The 21,300-nt window shown below is 34.4% G+C and overlaps 1 protein-coding gene across 2 annotated transcripts in view; it reads right to left on the bottom strand.

Moving 5' to 3' along the window:
* The window catches only part of LOC127155532 (LYR motif-containing protein 4B), a 73,590-nt gene that overhangs the window by 37,445 nt on the left and 14,845 nt on the right, over positions 1-21,300 (bottom strand). For both annotated transcript variants that reach the window (XM_051097795.1, XM_051097796.1), the window contains exon 2: positions 18,255-18,375. In XM_051097795.1, coding sequence (XP_050953752.1) covers positions 18,255-18,375 — 121 coding nt within the window. The remainder of the gene's footprint in view (positions 1-18,254; positions 18,376-21,300) is intronic.

Genomic DNA, 21,300 nt, shown 5'->3' with positions numbered 1-21,300 from the left:
CTGTTTCCCCACAATCCCCCTCACAGAGAGTAAACAACAAACACAAATCAACTCGTCATTCCTAAACTCTGGAGGACTGACTAAACTTTCCGTTGAGAAAAACCCAAACGGAAATGGACTGCTAAGAAGTTTGTTCCCAAACAGACTTATATTTTGCTTTAAGCTAAAAAATGGCCTAGTTTTAGGACACTGAATCATCATAATAGTGTTGTTTTGGATGTCCAACCCTGTTTTTTTTCATGATTTGAAGGGGGAAAAAAAAATCTAATTGCGATTTTTCAAATAAAAATGTAAATTGCATTCAAGCTTGTTTCCGCTACGGTATTATATAAAAAATAATAATAATAATAATAAAAAACAACAACAACAACAACAAAAAAACATTTGCAACTTTTTATCTTTCTATCTCAGAATTCAGACTGAGATATGAACTTTTTTTAAACTTCTTTATTTTTAATTCTGTGGCAGAAAAAAAAAAAAAAACAATTGCATGATTTAAGCATGTTATTATGAGGAAAAAAACATCTGAATTTCATGATATAATCTCACAATTCAGAGAAATAGTCCGATCTGCAAGATACAAATTTAGAATTCTGACTTTTTTCCTTGCAATGAGTTTCATCTCGCAATTATGTTTTTTGTTTTTACCACAAAATTAAAAATCAAAAAGCAACATTTTTCTCACAATTCTGACATTTTTTTGTTCCTCAAAATCACTGAAACTTTGGATAATGAGCTGCTCGTGTCTAAAAGAACACAGAGCTGCGCGTCACTCTGAAACTAAACTATGCCATACTGCAATTTAGTTTTTATCATAATTAACTCTCTGAAGCACCTTGGTGCATGAATATGTAGGAATAAGTAAATTAGAGTGTCACACAAACATCACACAAATTCCGTTAACAAACAGGTTTTCTAAACCCGTCCCCCATCTGCTATTGGTCAGACCAACAGTTAGCCCCACCCCCAAAACTCATCCCATTGGTTGAGCTGCTGCTAAGGTTGAGATTCAAGATTTTTTTTAAACAAACTTATAATGTTTTGATTTCTTGGGAATGAACATACACATATTGATGTCTCTGCATGTAAAAGGAAGAAGACAGAAGAAAGAATATCATTCAAGTTTGGACTGACCTGAAGGTGAGTAAATGACCGAATGCACACTTTTTAATCCTTTTTGTTGGGACAGGAGAAAGTATTTGAACATCAAAAATTACACACATCACCTTTAAGACCACACCACAAAAGAATAATGGAAAAACTGCAAGTGACTTTTGAGACCTCAGAAACTATTAAGTCATTAATCTGAACTGGCCATTTTACCCAACCTTCATCAGGATGATTTTTATGAGGATGCTCGGCACGGTTGATTAGTATTCATGTGGAGAGGACGGGAGGGACATTCACTCATATTTATAGTGTGCAAAGACATTAAGGAGGCTTTAAATATAGTCCTGGGTCTCTGCTCAGACCACCACATAAAAATATACGAGTTTTCACTCAAATACTCATGGCTATTCCTTTAACTGTTTTACGTTTTTGGTGAACTGCTGGCGAATTTGTATGACTTCATACACTGTTATTAGTATGTTTTCATAAAGTCTGCTTATGCTGCACTGCCTGATATTTTTATAATATAACATATATTAATAAATATATTTCTGATATATTCCTATTTTCATATTTATTATAAAATAATCAAAATGACAAAAAAAATGTGCTGTTTTCTTACAGCAAAAACCTAATGACGCAGAGTTCAATTCAATTTTGTATACATTTCTAATGCTAAATGAACATACCTTGAGGTAAAATTTATTACAAGTTCTTATATGTCTGTTCGAAGTTGTAATTTTTGCACCATCAGCAGCACCAAACCAAATAACAATCAATTTGTTTGAGTGGCCTGACATAACAATATCAACTCAACCAATAGATTTTTGGGGCAAAGCTATTTTACCTGTTTGTCCAAATTATAGATTCTCAGCTTTATAAGACATGCCTACAGACCTCTTAATTGCTTTTAGAATAATGGATCCCTTTTCAAATCACATAGCCTCCAATCTTTAAAAGATTTGCAGGTCCTGCCAGTCGACCCTTTTTATTTCATCCAAGCTGAATTACTAGAATCTGGTGCTTAGCCAGCGAGTATTTCCTCAGGTAATAACTATGACAATACAATTCCACAGTGTTTTTGTATTTACAAACACTTTTTTGAGTGAGATTCCTGTCAGGGTCAGAGTGGATTTTCATAGACATGACTCCTGTTTCCTCAGCGTTCGTTACAGATCCACACATCCGTCAAGCGTGCCACACTCTCCTGGGAAAACTGACGGCGTTATTAGTCCCATAAGAAACTTATCATGAAGTTATTACCCTGCCGCTGCCCTTAACACAGCTGGAATAACCACTGCAATTCATCAATGTACGTGCTTCAGATGTGCAATGACAGCTTCAAATCCAGGCTGTGAATCACTAGAACAACTGATTTTTTGTTTTGTTTTATAACTTACTATGCACTGCAATAAATAAATAAATAAATAAATATTTTCTTACTCAATATATTTCTCTTGTTTTCCATAAATATCTAAACTAAATATCTAATCTTACATCAACACATATTTACTTGAAAAGCAAATGGGGGGATAAATATTCAAAATTAAACGAATTTAAGCCTAAAACAAGAGAAAAAGTAATTACATTTTTTATATTAATCTAAATATTTAATTTTAAACATCATTTTTCTTACCCAACTGGCAGATTTTTATTTTATTTTTTCCTTGATTTTAGTCATAAACTGATAAAATATTGTTTTAGAAACTCCTAAACTTAATATCATTTTGCTTCTTAACTAAATGTATCTTGATTTAAGAATGTTTGGAAAACAAGACAAAAATAAGAAGTAAGAATATTTATTTATTTATTTACTTACTTGCTTATAAAATCTTAAATGCCAAAACAAGATACACTTACTTTCAGGAAATTGAAAAGGGGGAAAACATTAATTCAGTTAGATTCTAAAAATAGACTTAATTTATCTTTAAAAAAACACAGATACACAATTAAACTGACCAAAATTATAAACGCAACACTTTTGTTTTTGCCCCCATTTTTCATGAGCTGAACTCAAAGATCTAAGACTTTTTCTATGTACACAAAAGGCCTATTTCTCTTAAATATTGTTCACAAATCTGTCTAAATCTGTGTTAGTGAGCACTTCTCCTTTGCCGAGATAGTCCATCCACCTCACAGGTGTGGCATATCAAGATGCTGATTAGACAGCATGATTATTGCACAGGTGTGCCTTAGGCTGGCCACAATAAAAGGCCACTCTAAAATGTGCAGTTTTATCACACAGCACAATGCCACAGATGTCGCAAGTTTTGAGGGAGCGTGCAATTGGCATGCTGACTGCAGGAATGTCCACCAGAGCTGTTGCTCATGAATTGAATGTTCATTTCTCTACCATAAACTGTCTCCAAAGGCGTTTCAGAGAATTTGGCAGCACATCCAACCGGCCTCACAACCGCAGACCACGTGTAACCACACCAGCCCAGGACCTCCACATCCAGCATCTTCACCTCCAAGATCGTTTGAGACCAGCCACTCGGTTTGCATAACCAAAGAATTTCTGCACAAACTGTCAAAAACCATCTCAGAGAAGCTCATCTGCATGGTCGTCGTCCTCATCGGGGTCTTGACCTGACTGCAATTCTTCGTCGTAACCGACTTGAGTGGGCAAATGCTCACATTCAATGGTGTCTGGCACTTTGGAGAGATGTTCACTTCACGGATGAATTCCAGTTTTCACTGTACAGGGCAGATGGCAGACAGCGTGTATGGTGTCGTGTGGGTGATCGGTTTGCTGATGTCAACGTTGTGGATCGAGTGGCCTATGGTGGCGGTGGGGTTATGGTATGGGCAGGCGTATATTATGGACAACAAACACAGGTGCATTTTATTGATGGCGTTTTGAATGCACAGAGATTCCGTGACGAGATCCTGAGTGATAATGCACGGCCCCATGTTGCAAGGATCTGTACACAATTCCTGCAAGTTGAAAACATCCCAGTTCTACTCACCGGACATGTCACCCATTGAGCATGTTTGGGATGCTCTAAACTGGCGTATACGACAGCGTGTTCCAGTTCCTGCCAATATCCAGCAACTTCGCACAGCCATTGAAGAGGAGTGGACCAACATTCCACAGGCCACAATCAACAACCTCATCAACTCTATGTGAAGGAGATGTGTCGCACTGCGTGAAGCAAATGGTGGTCACACCGGATGCTGACTGGTTTTCAAACCATTTGTGAACAATATTTTAGAAAAATAAGCCTTTTGTGTACACAGAATAAGTCTTAGATCTTTGAGTTCAGCTCATGAAAAATGGAGGCAAAAACAAAAGTTTTGGTCAGTGTATATTATATAACAAATTATATTTTGGAATGTACCCAACACATTGTATCAAATCAATAATGCCTTTCATCCATGTGTCTGTGAATTTATTTTTTTCATAACACTGACTGAATATATTTACAGTGTAGATCTTTTTACTGTTTCTATCCCCCATTTATGATTAAAATCAACAAACAATAGAAATGCGAGACAATCTCCGCTGAATAGCTGACTGTTTCTTTGGGGAGGGATATGAATAGACAGACAAAATCAATATGCTGGTGACGGTGTGAAAAAGTGCTGAGCGGGAGAGCCCAAGGGGGTGGCACGGCAAGTCAGAGGTACAGAGGAATTAGAATAGAGTAAAACTGCAATGAATATAAAACAGAGGGTGGCTGTGCAGTCGCTGCTAAAGCGCAAAGTCAGGATCAGTCCCATCTGTCTGTGCGCCACCCGCAAGCCCAAAGGATTCGAGGGTTTGCTTGCTGTCCTCAAAGTGCCCCAAAAAGTGCAAGCTCCTCTGCAGTAGTCTTTGAGTTAATATGAAAGTTATTTGTAATTTTAAGTAGTTAAACTACAAATCAAGCTATCAACTGATTATCAGTGCTGTGAGGGGAAGGTGCTATCATTTTTTATTCTCTTTTTTCTCATCTAAACCTCTATTTTAAGATCAAATTAAAGCTGGGTAGAACAATCTAGCCTCTGTAAATCTAATTTCCAGCAGAGTTTAGTTTCAGCTTTAATCAGACACAATGCTGAAGGTCTTAGGAGTTCACTTGAAAATTACAGACAGGTTTGTTAGATCAGGACTGAAGCTACGCTCTGTGGGGCGGCAGATTTCCGGGAAAAGGAACAAACACTCTGGAATCCAACTGAAAGCCCTTGGAAATTCATTAAAAACATGTTAAAGTATTTTTACTTTCACATTCCTTTTCGCCAGCAATGAGAGAGTGAGCAAGATAAAGAAACGAGGAAGAAACTGTATGAAAGAAAAGAGGAGAAAATTAAGAAATGAATTAGAGAAATCAGAGACATAACAGATTTATCGGTGAGTAAACCAAGCCTATAATTAAAAAAAACAAAAACAAACAAACTTTCTAGCATTTCTATTCATTTTAATGCCATTTGTTCTGACCATGGATAATGACCTGCTTGTCTATTGTAAGGCCTTTTTTGAACTGGAGGGTAAAGTTCACACAAGTAAATACTAGTAACTGGGTACATAATGTGGTTGTATCATTTGTTGTAAGGCAGACTTAGTGGATATAAAGCTCTCTGGCAAATAATGTGTAGTGGACTTTGTTGATTCACTAGGAAGCCTATAAACTTGTAAAGTGAAGCTGAAAAGCTACTACACTGGAAAAAAAAAGTACATTTTACAAATAATTACAAGAAACACATTGAGTTAAATGTGTTTTAAAAACTTGAAAAAAATTAGGCAGAAAGACTGAAACAGTATTTTCTTGTTAAAAGCACTCCAATAATCTTTATTTTACCTAAAATTATATATAATATATTTTTTTTTTTTACAGTGTATGCATTCCAGTTCATGTTCATGTTAATAATCAGTACATTTAAATTTGCTCACTGCAGTTCATATTTTTATAGGTTTTTAAAATAAGTCTATTTTAATATATATATCTATCTATCTATATATATATATATATTTTTTTTTTTTATTTAAAATAACTGTTTTCTATGTGAATATAATTTGAAATGTAATTTATTCCTGTGATCAAAGCTGAATTTTTAGCATAATTACTCTGTCTTTTAGCATACTTAGTCTGTCACATGATCCTTTAGAAATATATCAGTCAATCAATTAATCAATAAATAACAAACTAAAAAAAAAAAAAAAAAAAAAAAAAAAAAAAAAAAGGAATACATTAATAAATGTTAATTACAAGAATAAATTACAAAAATTTACTTTTTTTTTTTTTTTATTTTTTTTTTTTTCATTTAACTCAAAGGTTTGATTCAATTTTAAGTCAAATATTTTTCCAAAGAGTCAGCTGGAAAGAGTTTCGAACAACATGAGGGTGAGTAAATGATGACAGATTTGCAATTTTTGGGAGAACTAACCTTCTAAGAACATTATATATGTAGAAAAGTTGCCATAATTAAGGAATGACCCATATATAAGGATCAGGATTAATAAACCATAAGAGGCAGAATTACACAGTACAGTTTCTCTAGTCTATAGTGAGCAAACATGAGATTCAGCACCATGGACAATGCACAGGCCCAAGGGATACCAACATCTCTGCCTAATCCAAAAGAAATGAGGAGAGAGAGAGAGAGAGAGAGAGAGAGAGAGAGAGAGAGAGAGAGAAATAACTCAAAGGTTTGATTAAAATTTAAGTAAAATCTTCTCCAAAAAGTCAGCTGCAAAGAGTTTAGAACAGCATGAAGGTGAGTAAATGATGACAGATTTGTAATTTTTATCATTTTAAAAACATTGTTGATGTAAAAAAGTTGCCACAATTAAAGAATTAACCATAAATGAGTATTAGGACTAATAAACCATAAGAGGCAGAAGTATACAGTACAGTTTCTCTAGTCTACAGTGAGCAAACATGGGATTCAGCACCATGGACAGAGACAACTTAATTCAGCACCACGGACATTTCACAGTCACCTGAGCACAGGCCCAAGGGACACCAACAACTCTGCTTAATCCAAAAGAAATGAGGATAAATGCGCGCACACACACACACACACACACACACACACACACAGACAAACACACAATATTTCTGCCCAGTCCAAAGACAATGAGGGAAAAAAACACACAAACAAACAAACAAACAAAAAAAAAAAAACACATAAAAGCAAAAGAGGCTTAGAAAGACAAACACCACACTCATTCCCCTGCCACAGTCTTTTCATTTCTCCTTTCGGGCACTGAAGCAGAGGTTAGATAAACACAGGGATGTGTAGAGAGAAATGCATTGTATTAAGAGGTGAGCAGTTCCCTCAAGGGGAATGTATTCATTCCTTCTGCTTGCTCAGCTCTTCACACAACATTGTTTTTTATGAAACATTCTGCTTTTATTGGCGTTTTAAAGGCAATACTGCCACAGGTGTTTGACTGCATTATTACTAAACACTAGAGGAAGTGTTCAGGAAGCTCAATCTGAGCCAACCGTTGAATCCAAAGAGCGAAATCAGAAACACGATCAATTATGGGGGAGTTTAGCCACTGCTGACTGACTAGGTGGACTATGAGAAATGGCACTTATGCTTGGTGTTGTTCCAAACAAACAGGAACATAAAACAGACCATAAAGGAATAGTTTAAAACTTAAGCTCTCATATCCGTTTCAAAGTCGGTATTAATTTTGATGCGTAAACACTCCCCAATTATTTTAATTTCATGTAAACGAGCGATCAGCACAAACTTCAAATTTCTTCTTTTGTGTGCCACAAAAGACTAGTCAAAGCTTCAAATGTGTCACTCTAATGCAGTTAAACAGTAGTAACTAAGAGCTAAGTAAACACCAAACATTACTGTTCACAGATCTGTGATCTGCATTGAAAACAGCATTTGTTGTTGGATTTAGGAAGCTATTTTCGGGATATGGCGTCAACCCAACATAACGGGTAAATATCTCTCCTTTATCTTGGGAGGAGACGTGATGTGGTTTGAAAAGCTGCCATGAGGACTCGAGTTTCTAAATGTTGTGGTAAAATACAGGAGGAAATGTGGAAAATGTGTGTTTTTCCTTTCAAACACTATAATCAAAAGGTGGAGAAAAAAAAGCATAAAATTGTGTAGGAAAAATAACTCCTCCCTGTAGAAAGAACTCATTTTGATATTGGGACTTATCAGTTGGTATTGAAATATTAGATTAATTTATTGATTCAGTGGCATTTTTTGTCTTCAAAAATACAGTAAAAACAGCAGCATTATTTATTATTTTAATATAATATATTAAAATAATATATCCAAAATGATATTATTTATTATCATATTATTTCAATTTAAAATTTATATTTTTACCCAAACATATTTTAAAATTTAATTTATTCCTGTGATGCAAAACTGAATTTCCAGCATCATTACTCCAGTCTTCAGTGCCACATGATCTTTCAGAAATCATTCTAATATTCTGATTTATTATTATTATTAGCAGTTGTGCTGCTTAATATTTTTTGTGGAAACCTTTATTTTTTTTAATCAATTTTTTAATCAATTTTTTTTAAGGATTTTGAAAAATGAACAACATTTACTGGAAACAGACATCCTCTGTTAATAAATGTATTAATTTCCAAAATAAAAATAAATAAATCAATCAATCAAATACAATGTATTGACCCCAAATGTCTGAACAGATTTTTTTTTAGCTGTATCACTCCTATTTTTGACACAAAATACATTGCAATGCAAAAAAAAAAAAAAAAAAACATGCTGATTCTCTGGCCACACATTTATCATTAGCTATTCAGCGAGGATAAAGATCCTGTGGACCATAAGTCACATTAGCAGTCAGATTTCATCTCTGTAGCAAGAGAAGAGCAGAGAGGTTCTGACACTGAGTACTTTCAGCAGTAGTTAGTGGAGATTGATTGTTCAGCAGGGGATAATCTGGAAGAGAGCATTGAGGAGGTAAATCACATCAATACTGTATTTCAAACACAAGTGGATGGAAGTCATGGCCGTAGACGCAGTCAATATCCTCACTGAGGCCTTGCATGCGCTGTGACAGGCTTGCTTTGGTAACCATCCATAGAGAAACACTTGCGCACACAAACACAAGCGTGACAGCGCACTAAAAGTCTGTTCACATTTGAGATACAAATGTAATCTGGATCAAAGATAAAGTGGCTTTGAAAGTGTGTGTTTCTGTGCATTGGGAGGGAGGTTCAGACGGTGACAGAAAACAAAACGCACAATGCCATAGGGAGGAAAACATGTTTGCTGCAAGTCAAAGCCATCAAACAGAGAAAGACAAAATTACATTACGTTGCAATTTTTCCAAAACACCTAACATGAATGCATTGCCCTATATGAGGTGAAAGCAAGGATTATTCCAATAGAAAAGTACAGAACACTTCTGTCTGAACTTTTATTTAGGTTGTTATTCAAGAGCTGAGCTAAAGAGAAAATGACTGTCAAAAAGAATACGTCGAGCTTAAAGGAATAATTCAACAAAAATGAAAATGCTGAAAATTTGCTCACCCTTAGGCCATCCAAGATGTAATGAGCTTATTTCTTTAATTTATTTCTTATTTTATTCCGTCAGAATGAAAGTCCAAACAGCCAGTCTGTCTTGTGAACTGAAAAGTGGCATATTTATAAGAAAGAAATCCATAATGAAGACATTTTTAATTCCAATAGATTGCTTTCAACTGAAATACCAGTCCGAAATCCATAACATTGCTTTCTCCAGTGAAAAAGTGGTCTTGTCTGAATCAGGAGAGAAATCTGCACAAGTGAAAACAGACCAAAACAGATCTAAATCAAATATTTGGTTGGATTTTTGATGTGGGAGACAACAGGAGATGGACATTTTGACAGGAGGAAGTGTTATTATGGATTACAGACTCATATTATGGCCAGAAGTGACAGTTTGAAGTTAAAAAAAGTTGTAATGATGGATTTGTTTCTTACAAACATAGAGATTTTGGTTTCACAAGACATTAATTGATAGACTGGAGTGGATTACTTGTGGATTATTGTGATGTATTTATCAACCGTTTGGACACTTATTCTGACGGCACCCATTCGCTGCAAAGGATCCACTGGTGAGCAAGTGATGGAATGACACATTTAATGTCTTCCAATGAAGTGACATCTACATGTCAGATCCCTGAAGGTTAGTACATTTATATCAAACTTTCATTTTTGGGTGGACTATTCCAAGAAATCAACAAAACACTGGGCCATTCGTTTGTGTGTCTTTGTCCACTCATCTGGTTCAATTTTCTTTCACTTCCATCAAGAGCCTGATCTGGCTCGAAACTCATCGCTGAATCATTCAGATCTGCTCATCATGTTCAAAACAAAGACCAACATAAATGACCTGTCATGTCAAATGCATTAATGAGTAGAAAGCCTGATTGTGTTGACACTGGCTCTCAAGAGAATTTAGCGGTTGTATTTTTTGTCTCTCTTCAGGACAGATTTTTCACAGCACTGTTGTGTTGAGCGTTTCACACTGTAGAGAAAAGCGTGTCTTGCATACTAATAAGAACTGAATTATCATATTTCAATTATTTTATTCTTATATAATTTTAAAGAGGACATGCTGTACAATTTTGTCACGTGATAATGTGGACAAGAAGACAGAAAAATTGAGGGACGAAGTGAAAATGTTAAAATGGAACTTTAAAGGTTTTGTTGTTGTAATATTTGAATCATCAGATATTCAAGTAAGCTAAAACCCAATACCTTTATTACCAGAAGTATTTTATCACAATACCTCTATACATTTTAAAATGTAATCCTGTTATTACCGGCACGCAATGAATCTTGGGATTGTCTGCGACATTGTTTTATCCTTCATGGCCTGGTAAACGAAGGATGCATTTCAAGGCTGCATTTAAAGAAGCATTTAAAATGGGACAACCTTTGTCACAGTCTTTGAAGGATGCAGCCTCTGAATTGGGACAGTTGTTGCTTTAGAACTTACCTATGTAAATGACCTCTGCTCTGATTGGCTACAGAGCAGCACAGAGTGGGCTCTGATTGGCTAATGTTTCCGCATGTGAATTTCACATTGCAGAGTTTTATCCCACCTGCAACTTCAATTCTGTTTTACTTCCCTATCCATTTTAATGCACAACTCTAACAAAACCTAAAGTAGGTAAAGGAGAGAACACACACACACACACACACACAGCTGTGTCACTCTTGTTGTTTATGGGAAGTCCTGTCATCTCCGTGGCCTAATTTACACACACCGCTATGAACTCAGACTCATTTTGGCCCTGGAAAATATATAGCTGTTATTCCGCAGTCAGCTGAAGTAGGACGTAAAGACGGGAAAGCCCTGAATTCATCTAGACAGGCATTTCACACACAGAACACACTCACAAAAGCAGAGTTACAGCCAATGCACTGGAGCTCCACAAGAGAAATATAATCCTGGGTTTAGCCCTGGAAAACACCGAGCAGCAAATGAGACATGGAAGACACTCACTTTAGCTAATCTGAGACAAAATAAATGTCTTCAATCTATGTCTCAAACATACAAAGTAGAATGAATGTAGTTCTCCTGGTGATTGGTTGTTTTTGTCTTTTGATGGCAGCACTGCTCATCAAATGCTAACGATTGATTAGACTGAACTGGTGGTAAATAGATTTTTTTATTTTTTAAATAAGGTCAGAGAAAAAAATCTACAAGACAGAGAGTGTTGTGAAAAAGGTTCCTGTGGAGAACATGAAGTGGGCTAATTTTTCATGCTTCCACATATGGAATGGGATGCAATGTTTTAGACCAGCACGTGCATTTTTATGCCTTGCAGAAAATTAGCGGTAATAATCATGTTTTACCTGCACTGTAGAAGAATTTTCAGCTTTAAATTCACAATTATTATAAAAAAAGTTGGTTTGTAAAGACACAAATTTACAAAAAAAAAAAAAAAAAAAAAATAGTAATATACTTCTAAAATACACTGCCATTCAAAAACGTGTTTTTTTTTTAAAATGTTTTGTATCTTATTCTCACCTACTCTACTTACATTTTATGAAAAATACAGCAATATTGTGAAATATTATTACAATCTAAAATGACTGATTTCTACATTAATTTAATGTAAAAAATAATTTATTTCTGATCTGAATTTTCAGCATCATTACTCCAGTCTTTAGTGTCACATGATCCTTCAGAAAGCATTCTAATATGCAGAAATATTTCTGATTACTGAAAAAAAAATATTATATACATATACACATACATACATATATATATATATATATATATATAAATATAATATCTATATATTTTTCAGTAATCAGAAATGTTTCTGCATATTAGAATGCTTTCTTATATCTGTGTGTATATATATATATATATATATATATATATATATATATATATCTCAACACTTTTAAAGCATTCTATAAATATTTATTTATAACATTTAAACTCATAAAAAAATCTTACAACATTCTTATATTTTGGAGGTAAAATGTCCACTAATAAACTAATAAAGAGCTTCAAAACAGCTGAGATCAGTAGTGGAAATTATTTTATGTAATGTTTATGTAATGGAATAAAAAAACAAACAAACAAACAAAAAAAAAGGTAATTAGGACTCACAATTCAGACTTTTTTTTTTTTTTTCACAAAGCAGAGAAAAAAGACAGAATTACAAGATAAAAACTCATAGTTGTGAAATTGTGAAATAAATGAGAATTGTGAGATATAAACACGTAATTCTGACTTTTTTTTTTTTTTTTTTTTTTTTTATAAATCGCAAGTGCAAGTTTATATCTCTCAGTTCAAAATTTCTCAAAATTCTAAATTTTTTCAGAATTCCAAATTTAAACCTCAGTTTACACCACTAAATAAATAAATAAAGAAAGAAAAATACCTGCAATTTTTTTAATCTTAATCTAAATTTAGATAATGCGATTGTGAGTTTATATGTGGAAAAAAGTCAGAATTGTGAGGGAAAAATACTGTATTATAATTGTGATATATAAACAGAATTGTACAAAAAAAAGCAAATTAATGTAAAATGTGCATAATATTAATTAGCTTAAAACAGAAAATAAATGGTTTTACGTTGTTGTTGATTTTTTTTTTATTAAAGATCTTTTGTTAACACCTCTGAAAACTATCATGACAATTATTATAACTAATATTTAATACTAAAATCTTTGCTATTGTTATAATTAATATTTTATTTTTTGAAATTGAGAATTTTTATCTCACAATTCAGACTTTTTTCTCACAATGCAGAGAAAAAAGACAGAATTGCAAGATATAAAAACATAATTCTTACTTTCTTTATCGCAACTGAAAGTTTACATGCAATGAATTTTCTGAAGTCATAAAGAACTCATGGAAAGCTGATTTGTTCTTATGATCTTATAACAAACCACTTAAGATAAAGTATGGCATCTATAAAAAGAACAAAGATTTTGCGAAAGCACAGCAAACAGTGAATGTCAGAAAAGAACATCTGAGCAGGAGTAGATGGGCAGCAGTGACTCACGGATTGGAGCGGATCCACGCTCTCAGAGAAGAGCTGAAGACATAAGTGCGCTTCAGTCTGGGGTGTGGGAGTGTGCAGAGGGCGGGACGCATGCTGGCGGTGTCACGACACACGACGGGACGTTATGCGTACAGTATGTGCGCGTAACAGAGAGAGGCGTGGGTCTGGCGTCTTCCAGCAGCCCGTATGCTGTGATGTGTGTGAGTCAACAGAGCGCTGGATGACTGCTGCGCTGCTTGGAGTGTCACCGGCAGAGACATGCAGAAGACACCTCCACAAACACTACACCACACACGCAAAACTCCACAACCTCTCATCATGACACCACAAACTCACTCTACACTAGCACGCAATCGCATCTGTGGATGCCTGACACACTCGCTGTACATGTAGGGAGCTTCAATACAGCTGAGATCAGTAGCGGAAATGTTAAATTTGTGACTTTTCATCTCACAATTCAAACTTTTTCCTCACAATGCAGAGGAAAAAGTCAGAACTGCAAGATATAAACTCATAATTGTGAAATAGCTGAGAATTGTGAGATATAAACACGCAATTCTAACTAACTTTATCGCAATTGCAAGTTTACATCTCTCAGTTCAGGATTCGTCTCAAAATTATGCATTTTTTCTGAATTACAAATTAACATCTTAATTTACACCACTAAATAAATAAATAAATAAATATGCCTGCAACTTTTTTTTTATCTTAAACTAAATTTATACAATGCAACTGTGAGTTTATATGTGGGTGGAAAAAGTCAGATTTGTGAGGAAATAAATGATAATAGTTATATATAAACAAAACAAATTAATGTAAAATGTGCAGAATATCAATAGGACAGCTTAAAACAAATAAAAAATAAATAGTTTTACATCGTTTTTTTTTTAATTGAAGATCTTTTGTTAACTCCTCAGAAAACTAACAACCATGACAATTATTACTATAACTGTAATATGTTATACTTTTATTATTGTTATAATTAATATTTTATTACAAATAATAGTAATAATAGTAATAATAATAATAATAATAATAATAATTATTATTATTATTATTATTAATAACAGTAATAGTACTATAATTAGTACTAGGGCTGCAACGATTCCGTGACTCTATTTGAGTATTTGATTTGAACCAAAAAACAAAAACAAATGTTCAATAAAACCATGATTTCTTGCTTTTGGTGCTTTATTTTAACTAATTATTATTGCCTCGTTGCTATAAAATATCTATTTTAAGTCATTTTAAAGGTTATTGTTCACTTAGGTCTATTTTTATTTCTACAAAAAACAAAACAAAACAAAACAAAACAAAAACAAACAAACAAACAAACAAACAAACAAAACAAACAAACAAACAAAAATATATATATCATAAATAGTGTAGGCCCTAAGTAGCACTATTATTGTATTATTGTAATAATAATAATAATAATAATAATAAACAATATTGTATTCTTATCATTATCAAATTATTTTTCTTTCTTTATAGTTGTAATCTAATTATAATTTGTATTTATATATTTTTAAAATATATTTACACTTTTTTTTTTTTTTTTTTTCTACAACTCTTTTTATTTACAGGTTAAAAAAATAATATTAAAAATCCTATGTTTTCTTTGTGGTCTCTAACTTTTAGACCCACGTGTGTTGTTGAAACACTATGGCAGTCAAAAACTAGTAATCAAGGGGCGACAGAGTTACCATTTAAACACCTGCCAAAAACATGAAGCGGTATAATGTAAACTACAGTTTAACTAACTTTATCTAACTTGCTCAACAAGCTTCTTTTCAAACAGGAAATGTAGAAAAGCTGGAAATTAAGCTTGCATTGCTAAAAGCATCTGAAACCAACTTGTGTAGAGAGTATGCTTTGGGCCTAGAATCTGAAAATAGAGTGAAAGCTGTTCTTCTGAGCATGACTCTCTGACTCTCATTGAAGATGGTGTTTTAACTCCCCAGGAAGTTTAACTTCATTGATTCCCATGCTGAGAGTGTCAGGGTGACAGAAGCTCTTAATGCAGACAGCATGATGGACTGATCTCTAAGGCTGTACTTTGATTTGGTTTCAAAGAACAGCTCAACGCCTTTGGTACGAGACAAGAGATGAATTATCCCGCTGCCTCCTATTCTTCCTTCAACCCTCTTTTGTGCTGCTCCTAACATATATCTGTACCTTTTCTCATTTCAAAAAGGATTCAAGGATTAAGCCAAAAATATGAATACAAATGCAAAGAATCTATAAAAACAGCCAGAATTCACCTAAACTTGTAACCCAGGGCATAGAATTAAGATTTTGCCACACCTGACTCTATTTACTGGCCATAAATGTTTAAATGCTAATGTTTAAATCACTCACATTTGGTGCTTGGTGAGTGGTAATTTGAGGCCCCGATACTAATTTAGAAGACAAAAAATATCTGAAAAAAAAGTCAAAATCATAAGAATCACGTTCTCAAGACATCTGCCCAAACTGGGGTGGAATTATGGGAACAAAGTGTGGGACAGCGAGGCATCAGCGGTCATTAGTGGTGCGGAGGACATGCCAGCGGACAGGTGGGATCTGAGCAGGTGTTCATATATATGCATCTGGAGCTGTGACAGACAGAAGACGACTTTTCCGGCACTCAAGAGGATACAGTGAATTATACAGGAACAGGAAGACAAGATGAAGCCCACTGCTCCTTCATTAGGTTCACCAGGAGAGAGAAAATGAAGTCTGATGAAGGTGGCTGTTCTTTTAACGGCTTTTAAATGAAACAGCATGACAATCCATAGGCCTCTGATAGACTTAGTTTCTAGGAACATGTCCAGCGCACCATGTTCCAGTTACTCTAATCATACTGAGCAGGTCTGACGTAGATCAAAAAATAAAGCTGGAGATTTCTTAAAACAGAAATGAATGAATGGGCAGTGTTTTAACTGGAGGCCAGCCACACGTCCATTGATATATTTTTGTGCATGGAACTGAGTGCCGAAATATTGAACATTAGCTAATACAAGTTCATGCCAGTATGGAAGCCCAGAGACTTCATGCATTATTTTTGTTATTGTTGTTTTCTTGATAAACTGCCATTCAAACATTAAGGGTCAGTACATTTTTTTTGTACTTGTACACAAAACGCTGTGTTCATTTATTTATTTATTCATTTATTTTATTTTATTTTTTTACTTTTTTATTCATTCAAAAATCCTGAAAATTAAATCTACCATGGTTTCTAGTGATCGACCGATATTGATTTTTTATTACCGATACCGATAATTTGCATAATTATGTGCCCGATAACCGATAGTTTCCACTGAAAGAAATGTGATTAGTGATGGCGCTGGTGCCTCCGTGTCCTGTAAGCAGCTTTAGCCTCCACTCTCCGCACAAACCATTGGGTATGTGCCTAATAGCGCACATTTATCCAAGTTTAACATGGAAACTAACATTGCTTTATACTAACTCTTTTAGGCCTATATCTATAGATTTTATTTAAGGCAAGGATTATTACGTGACTGAGTTCGTCTCTATTTCTTACGACGGTTTAAGCCTATATGTGTCTCCGACTTCATGAGGCTAATGATGAGCATGTAGGCAAAAGAGAGAGAATTAAATTCAGCGTTTTCATTTCCAACATGTGCTCATTTATAGCAGTATATTATTTAATTCAGGCAGGACTTGAATTATTTTACATCACTGTAAATTTGTCTCTATTTCTTAGAGCCAAGCTGCATAAACTAGTTACATGTATCACATCTAATATGACCATTAATGGCTGTTATATTAAATAAAGTTGCCAGCAAAGCAAGAAAGTAGGCTATGCTTTACCTTTACACGCCATTGCTGTCAGGTCTCCCCTCAGGCGCGCTGCATGCGCGCAATTCTCAAAACAACCACAAGATGGCGTTTATCGGTGAACCCGATATTACAAAACCGATAACCGATTATGGCAAAATGCTTAAATATCGGGGAAAATATCGGTACATCGATATATAGGTCGATCTCTAATGGTTTCCACAAAATATTGTGCAGCACAATTGTTTTTAACATTGATAATAAACAGAAATGTTTCATGAGCAGCAAATCAGCATATTAGAATGATTTCTGAAGGATCATGTGACACTGAAGACTGGAGTAATGATGCTAAAAATTCAGTTTTGATCACACAAATACATTACATTTTAACATATATTCACATAGAAAATAGATTCACATAGATTTTTTTGTAATAATATTTCACAATTTTACTGTTTTTACTGTGTTTTTGAAAAAGTCAGCACCATTTCCAGCTCACTAAGCAAATTTGTGACATTAATCATGTGAACTTTTGTTCTGAAATTATAATTGAAAATGAAAATGAAATTAAGGAAAAAAAATGAAACTATTAAAATAAAAGAATACAAAACAGAAGCAATTTCACCTTTCAGCCACATACAAGTTTAAATATTTATATTTGATGTAATGGATTTGTGTATTGGTTTCTAAACAACAAAAAGAGATCTTGCACAGCACGGGGGAACCGTGTACCATGTACAAAATGTTGTTTTGGGTTTGATTGCAAATAATTTTTTTACATATGCACCAGGGATGTGATTATTCACTCAACAGGATACAATTCATGATACTCCGTATGATTCTCCATCTCATTTCTCAACATACTCTACAAAATCCATTGTTTAAAACATGTATTTTTTGGACCAGTACCTGTCTTTGGATGAGAGCCAAACTGTCCCGGGCCTTGTTCAGCAGCTCCTCTACAACTTTCGGATCTTCCACTGTCCGGTTCTCCCTGAAGGCATCTCGTACCCTTCGTAGAGCGTACGTCCTACAGAATTGAGAAATCGAAAGAAGTCACTTGATGTTTTACATGTGCTTGCTCATGCAAAAGTCACTGCCACAATGCTAGATTTCCAGGGAGTCAAACTGGCTAAAAAAGTAAACAAAACAACAACAACAACAACAAAGTTACTCTCTATTGGCAATATTCAGTCCCTTCACAACATAAAAAAATAAACTTTCTTTTTTTGGAATACTGCATAATTTGCCATTTAACCACAAAAAATGTCTAAATAAATAATTACATTTTCCTGGGACTGAATAGTGTAGCAATGTATGAAGCACAGCTAACACTCAACTCATTTTCATACAAAGCAGCTTCATGTTGTTTGTTGTCAACAAAAAATTCATGTGATCAACTTGAACTTGATAGAACTTTTTTCAAAACCAGAGCCATGAAATCAACCCTCTCAAAAATTAGAAACCGTCCTCCTCAGTATCTGAAATTCTTTGGATAGTGCTCTGTTTGTTGTTAGGATGATAAAAATGTTTAAAAATTTCAATTTTACGCTGGTCTACCTCAGCTGTCTATAAAAGCACTCATCAATGTCAAAATGATTGAGATGGCCAATCAAATCAAAGTAGGCGGGGTTTAGCGTTTACAGAATTACATTACAAATTCCAGCACAACACATCGGTTTCAACGTGGACAGAGACAGAGGTAAGATGGAAGTAGTCTCAGCCTCAGACATTTAGACAGCGTTCCGTGGGCTAAGGCACACTTAGCTGGAAACACTTCGGGAGTTTCAAAGTCGTCATCGGATTGGTTAGATTATACAGGATTTCTGGGAGACACGTGTGTCGCGTTCTTTAAGCCCCCTTATGAAAGAAGAAAGCTGTCATTTTTACAACTGTGTTTACAACGACAAGCGCCTATTAGGATCAACTAAACACTGGATTTTCAAAAGAATGTGAAAATTTTGCAGTACAGAATCTTTAAAATATGTCTGAGAGTTTTACACACCGGTGGTCTGTCATTTCCACGCCCCTGAACATGACACGGCACAAAATAGAACGTGATTGGTTGCTTTACCTGTCAGTCATATGTCCTCTTGGGACGTTCCCAGACCTTCTGTCGTAAGTCTGAAGGTCTGGCTACGTGAGACTAAGTGTTAAATGTTAAATGACCAAATGTTAATATCCAGTGATGCAAACTACTCGATTTTTTTCTCAGATTTCACTATGCTGAACTGAAAATATGGTATAATTTACATGATTTATGTAATTCCTAAATGAATGTAATTAGACATTTTGCATTTTTGATATACAAATAAGACTGAATGTCTGCATATTAGGGATGTAAAGATGGACCGCAAGCCGTTTGAAAATCTATGAAATTATGCAACGATTCAAGTCAGTTGAGATGTTAATCGAATCACAATACAATTGGAGGTGGGAGTTTGTATGTCTGAGAACTGACAGTCGTCAGAAAAGTTTAGATAGTACTTTAATTTCATCTTGCCTCTGTGTCCACCTCATTTTTCCCGCAAGAGTGGGTTTTTTTGCAAATTTGTAAATTTTATGGGTCTGGCTACTGGTCTCATCCACGTTCAGCTATTTTTAGCTGTACAAAACAGCTACTTTTGCCGCTTGATTTATTGCACGTTGTTATTCTTCTTGTTATTTCTCTATAGCAGCTAACAAACCCGAAGTCTCACCCATAGGCTTACTACCTATGGTAGATTTGTCTTAAGTCGCTGGGGTTTATTTGTAGCAATAGCCAAAAATGCATCGTATGTGTCAAAATTATTGATTTTTCTTTTATGGCAAAAATCATTAGGAAATAAAGTAAAGATCATGTTCCATGAAGATATTTTGTAAAATTCCTACTGCAAATGTATGAAAACTTAGTAATGAAAATTAGTAATATACAGTGTTAAGAACATTATTTGAAGAACTTTAAAGGCAAATTTCTCAATATTTTGATTTTTTTGCACCCTCAGATTCCTGATTATTGCCAAATATTGTCCTATCCTAACAAACCATACATCAATGGAAAGCTTATGTATTCAGCTTTCATATGATGTATAAATCTCAGTTTTGAAAAAATGACCCTTATGACTGGTTTTGTGATCCAGGGTCACATATTACAGTAGTATTTATAAGCCCAGCGTGGCTTTGTTTATAGGGGTAACCAACGAAAAGCTATATCGCTGCTGTTCCATAAGCGCCACCTGCTGTCAGAGAGTAATTTTGCGTTCTCATGCGGCCCGTCTGCTGTTTTTGTTCCGTTCACATGTTTTATGTAGTATAGATTGACAAACCATTCTGTTTTTGCTTCAAATTTCTAAATTATACAATCCAATTTAAAACAAAAACTATTCATCCTCAATGTACGCAGCACCTTTGTTTGGATCTTGATTAAAATGCAGTGTTGTCTCTAATTTTAAATTGACAAGGCATAGGCAAAGCTTTAGTTTGTTTATACGAAGAGATTTCTTTTATTTGGATTACTTATTTTAATTGGAAAGCTTTTCATTTAGGCTCCGTTTAAAAATATGTGAGAAAATCGTATTGTGAAATCTGTATCATGAATTGTATCCCACTGAGTGAATAATTACATACCTGGTGCATATTTAAAAAAAATTATTTGCAATCAGTTCAAAATGATTACCTAGCTTTTCCTTCACTGTCTTTATACTTAATTTATTCTTATTTTTTTTTGGCCAAAAAACAGTTTCACCAAAGTTCAATTCATGGTTACGGCCTTGCCTGAAACTCTCAATCGTGGATTCCTATTAAAATTACGTTTGAGGAGCAGAAATTCCTCTAGCAGTTTTGAAGATCTCTAGCCATTGGAACATATACATTGATTTTATTCCAATAGTCTGAAGATCACAAGACCCCTGCAAGGTATACAGTCCGAGGCGCTAAAAGCAGGGGTTACATACAGAAGTCAAGTGTCTTTTATCAG

This window comes from Labeo rohita, chromosome 24, assembly GCF_022985175.1.
Source record: "Labeo rohita strain BAU-BD-2019 chromosome 24, IGBB_LRoh.1.0, whole genome shotgun sequence".
Classification (NCBI taxonomy): Eukaryota; Metazoa; Chordata; class Actinopteri; order Cypriniformes; family Cyprinidae; genus Labeo; species Labeo rohita.
The sequence above is the reverse complement of the archived record's forward strand: the minus strand, read 5'-3'. Positions and strand labels throughout refer to the sequence as shown.